Source organism: Ananas comosus, unplaced genomic scaffold, assembly GCF_001540865.1.
Source record: "Ananas comosus cultivar F153 unplaced genomic scaffold, ASM154086v1, whole genome shotgun sequence".
Lineage (NCBI taxonomy): Eukaryota > Viridiplantae > Streptophyta > Magnoliopsida > Poales > Bromeliaceae > Ananas > Ananas comosus.
Window position 1 is genome coordinate 17,354 of NW_017891045.1, and position 5,417 is coordinate 22,770.

At 36.1% G+C, this 5,417-nt stretch overlaps 1 protein-coding gene across 1 annotated transcript; it reads left to right on the forward strand.

Annotated features, from left to right (window-relative positions):
• The first annotated feature begins 412 nt into the window (after window positions 1-412).
• LOC109704575 lies at window positions 413-5,073 on the forward strand. Its single transcript, XM_020225330.1, has 2 exons — window positions 413-1,316; window positions 4,868-5,073. The coding sequence occupies exons 1-2, from the start codon at window positions 576-578 to the stop codon at window positions 4,943-4,945; spliced, it is 819 nt and encodes a 272-aa protein (XP_020080919.1). The 5' UTR covers window positions 413-575; the 3' UTR covers window positions 4,946-5,073.
• The last annotated feature ends 344 nt before the right edge of the window (window positions 5,074-5,417 follow it).

A 5,417-nucleotide genomic window follows, 5' to 3' on the forward strand; every position in this document is an offset into this window, starting at 1 on the left:
TTTCGTGAGTGAAGTTTCATATAAAGTTTAAATATATTTGGCGGTTCATAAAATTGTCCATTTACTCGTCATTTTAAATGATAATGTATTAGAACCACAGGTGATCGGTACCATAAAATAAAATCTAAACTATTTTAAATTCATAGTGATTACGTAGTTTAAAATTCACTTTATAGTAATTCCTAAAAATTATTAATATTAAAATTAAAAAAATTGTAAAAGTTAATTTATAATAAAATGACACTATGTACTATGCTTGTTTAACGTGCACGTGACAGTTGGAAATTAAAGGAAAGTATTTTATATGTAATGTTTTACGTGTGAAGCGATGGGGCCAAATTGCGAAAGTGGAATAGGTCGGGGGGCTAAGCTTACATTTCGCCCTATTTATAAGCGCTTCCACACACACAAACGAAAACACGGCGCGTCGGAAGGGAAGAGCACTCCGCCGCTTCCCCCGATCGCGCGTGTTCCCCCACTTCACCCCCGACGCTCAGAGGATCGAATCCCCAGACCCTAACCCTAACCCTAATTTGTAGTGCGCGTACCTCGGCATTTGGGTGGGGGGTTGGGGGATGGAGATCCTCCGATCGGGGCGCGTGGTCGTGGCCCTGCTCCTCCTCCGCCTCCGCCAACTCCTCCTCCGCCGCGCGCGGCGCCTCCTCTCGCTAGTGGCGCTCCGCGACGCGCTCCTCTCCCTCCTCTTCCTCCGCCACCACCTCGTCCCCCGCTCCGTCCCCCTCGGCGCCGGCCCCTCCGCCCCGTCGCTCCACCTCTGGATCCCCTCCCCGCTCCTCCGCCGCCTCCGCCCCCCCCGCCCCGCGCTCGTCCTCGTCCACGGCTTCGGCGGCAACGCCAAGTGGCAGTGGGAGCGCCAGATCGGGCCCCTCTCCCGCTCCTTCGACCTCTACGTCCCCGATCTCCTCTTCTTCGGCCGATCCAAACCAGGATCTGGATCGGAATCTGAATCGGAATCGGAAACCCCCGGTTCTCGATCGGTGGCGGAGCAAGCGAGGTGCGTGGCGGAGGCGATGGCGCGGCTCGGGGTGGGGCGATACGCGGTGGTGGGGATCAGCTACGGGGGGTTCGTGGCGTACAGGTTGGCGGGGGAGGGGGCGGTGGAGAGGGTGGTGATTTTGTCGGCGGGGGTGTGCGCGGGGGCGGAGGAGAGGGGGGAGCTCGCCCGGAGGGAGGGGAGGGACGTGAGCGAGGTGCTGCTCCCTCAGCGCCCCGAGGACCTGCGCACGCTCCTCCGCCGGTCCATGCACCGCCCCCCCAAGTGGGTCCCCGACTTCCTCCTCCGCGACTTCATCCAGGTTCCTATCGTTACCCTCTCTCCCTTCCATTCTCGCCGCAGTACACCTTCTGAATCTTCGCGCGAATATTAAAGCGAACTGAAGTGAACCGAACTGCATCATCCATAGAACGATCTCACGTTCAAACGGCAAAGTGCTCGGCGGTTTGTATCCGAGATCCAAGTTCGAATTCTAGTTGATTCACATTTTCAGCTAAATTTATTTCTAAATAAAATAAACAAAGTAGATAGCGTGCTATTTATTTTTTTAAAAAAAATCTCACGTTTAAACCTATTATATTTCTTTTAATTTTTTTTAATTTTTTCACTTTTGAGCGAATCCTAGCGTCACCTTTTCATCGTAATCTCACGGGGTCTTCTTCTAAACACTATAGAATAGAGTCCAACTATAGAATTTTTTTTTCTCTTTTTAGAAAAATTTAAAATACCATTACTATAGTTTTGTATTTTTTTAATTTTTATCCTCTGATTTAAATTGTTATTTTCTACTAAAATTTTTTCGTTAAATTAGTGACAAAGTTAAAACTAAAAAGTATTAAACCGAATATTCGATAAATCTAAGTAAGATATCTGGAGTTTTTTGTATATAATTTAACGAAATTTTAATGAAGCAGTTGATGAAAAAAGAAAAAATAAAATTACAGGATACTAAATTAATGTATTTTAGATCATAGGATACTAAGGTGAGAAAGTGCAAAACTACAAAAGTGGTATTTGAAATTAACCTTTTTTTCTAAATTATTTCTAATTTTTAGTATTAATATTAATTTTCTAAAAAGATCACTAAACCATAGAAACAACTATTATTTTAATCTTACAACTTTTTATTCAAAGATGAAAAGCACCAATTTTTTTTATACGTTTGGAAGTATAAAAGCTCTGCACAATATTATATTAGTCTTATTATGTTTTTGTTTGAGGGTAAACTTTAATTCGCTTTGGTTTGACCGCATTGGTTTGACTGCTTAAAAAATTATACTTGATTATCATGTGATTTAACTTATTTTTATTTTATCATATTTTAGTTTAAAAAATAATATTTAACTATATGTGATTATTAAAAATTTATTTATAATACTATTTGATAGTAAATATTTTAAGTAAAAATAAAAATAAAAATACAAAATATTTAAGTGCTACTTTTTGAACTATAAAACGGCAAACTTAAAAATTTTCTAAAACACAAAAATAAATTGAAGTTTATCCTTTTATTTAATACTAAAATTTTTTAAAAAAATGGAGTAAACCGTAAAAAAGTGATTGAAGAGCATGTGAGGATTCCTTTTCTCTTTTTCCATTCGTTCATTTCTGTAGAGTAACCGTAAATTTTACATCCAAATACTGGTTTTTTTTTTTCACTCTTGCATTTCTGTAGAGTAACCGTAAATTTTGCATCCAAATACCATATATTTACGTCTTATTAATTTTTTTTTAATACTAAATTTTTAATAAGTAAGTATTTTTTTAAAAAAAAAAATTACGTATCTTAAAATCAGTAAGATGGAAAATTTATATGTTGCATTTTTATTTCCAGGGTGAAGGGAACAAATTTTCTTCAGATTTTTGTCTCTCACAAAATTATAGTGTCTTTTTTTTTTGTCCCCTCAAGACTTTCTCTGCCACTTTCTCCCACGTTCTCGAGCTTGTTGTTTTGTTCTCTTCCGCAGCATGCTTTGTTTCACCGGCGCAGGATCTTTGTGAGACTGCATATAGTTCTATATGTAAGATATATTATGGTTAAAATTTTTTATTTGGCTATAATATTTTGAATGATGATTAGATTCAAAAACTTGAGAGAGTGCGTGATAAAATTAAAGTAGTTTTAGGATGAATGATTTCTTAAAAAGAGACGTCACGGATGGTATATGAGTCAATTACCTGTCGAAAGTGTGAGATAAGTCTCGGGTCAGCTTATAACAGCGGAAAGAGCAATACTTTCATTCGGATGACTATTGTGGGTAGAGTACGGCTCTCTCACAAGATCGATTATAGGTAGGGAGACAAGTCTCACATCTAGGACCCCACAAGGTTGGTTAAAGCCAACAAGACGAGTGTCACCTGATATTTGTGAAGCGAGGACCTCAAGACTTAAAGAGGAGAGAATGTGGGATCCAAAATAGTTATATATTAAGATATAATAGAACTAAAACTCTTAATCCGATTATAATATTTTGAGCAGTGGTTAGGTCCAAAAACTAAGCGCTCTAAGGCTAGAACAGTCCTAAGATGGGTGATTCTCCTTTGTTTGGTTGGGGGTTAAGGGGTTATTCAACCCCTTAACCCCCATATTATTCCCGAACACCCCCAAAAATGGGTGGGGTTAGCTAACCCCACCTAACCCTGGATAGCCTATTTTGGGTGGGGTTAGCTAATTCCACCAAACCCCAATCAAACACTATTTTTTATTCATAATAATCCACTATCTTTCTTATCCCACCTATTCCAACGAAACACTATTTTTCACTATGCTGGACTAACTCCAACCCCAAACCAAACACAAAAATACTCTAACCTCACCTTAATCCTGAACATAAGCCTATCTATGAAATAACTAGTTTTTCCTTAATTCTGAACCAAACGGTAAGTAGGGCGTTACAACTTACTGTTTAGTTTAACTATCTATTTACCATTTAATATTTTAATTTATTTAATTTGAGTTAGTTTGTGACTATTTAATTTTAAAATTAAAATACGTTATTTATTTTTTTATAAATTTAATTAATATATTTTATGTAATTTATATAAAAAAATAATCAGCTTAAATTTTATATTAAAAAAATTACGAAATAACTTAAGTCAAACAAATTAAATGATTGAATTCTAATATTAAAATTTTAAAATAATGAATAGTTAAATCAAAATAATTTATAATTCTGACAAATTTTATATATTTTTTATCCTAAAAAATAATGTGCAAGCTCACTTTTCTTTGATTACTTATATCGAAATCACCTGGTTATATATAGTAGACCTAGAATTATATTGGGAGTTTGCGGGTTTAAATCACTATTTTAGCCAATATATTATATTATTTATTATTAAATAATAATAAAATATATACTGATCGTCCCTAGAGCAAGTGGCAAAGGACTTGGTGGTTGGTACCCGAGACCCAAGTTCGAATCCTAGTTGATTCACATTTTCAGCTAAGTTTATTTCTAAATGAAATAAATGAAACGAGTAGCGTGCTACCTATCTCTCAAAATAATAATAATAATAATAATAAAATATACGACTCACAAGTCACAAGTGGGTCAATTTCACGCGTTACATTAATAAAGGTTTGGTGATAATTTCATTTCCAGTAGCCACGCTTGTAAGCGACTAGAGAGTAATGTTGGCACTTGGCAGGTCCAGGTCCCTCCACAAAGCAAAGTGCTGATTTTCTATTCACTGATTGATTAGATATAAATTATAAAAAAATATATACATTGTAATTAGGGATGCAAACCCGACAGATTTGGACGCGGAAGGGTTCATTTTTTGTCGGAACGGTGCCATATTCAAGACTGATTATTTTTTATTTTATTTTGCTCTTACTTACCTCCTCAGGGCGGAAGCGAATTTTTGGCGAATTGGAACGGATTGAAGGAAGAAAAGAGTCTCCCGCCTCCCGCTCTATTTACTTAGCGGAACGGGGCGGATTTAGGACGAGTTATATTTTTTTATATTTTTTTATTCCTACTTACCGCCTCATTCGGAACGGATTAGGGCGGGAGCTTCACCAACCCGGATTCATTTGAATCCCTAATAGTAATATAGGTAAAAATATTTACAATTATTATTTTATATATTTTATTTAATTAAATATAATAGTTTGCATTATAGTTACAAATAATTTATTTTATAAATAATTTATTTGATTTTATATAATTAAAATTATATTTATAAATATATTGTCTTGGACGATCACTCCCAACATATAAAAAATTTTATTTTTGGCGGTGGATGGTGGTATCAACTTCACTATTATATTTAGTACTATCATTATTTTATAGATAAAAAAGTGGGACATTTATTTAAAGTGCAGATCATTTTGAATTGACTATTCAAATTTTTAAAATTTTAATTTTACTATATAATATTTTAATTTTTTGATTTG

Coding starts and splice junctions, on each gene's coding strand:
- LOC109704575 (XM_020225330.1), top strand. CDS start 576: ATGGAGATCCTCCGATCGGGGCGCGTGGTCGTGGCCCTGCTCCTCCTC. Junction 1,317..4,867: donor TCCTCCGCGACTTCATCCAG/GTTCCTATCGTT, acceptor TTACCTCCTCAG/GGCGGAAGCGAATTTTTGGC.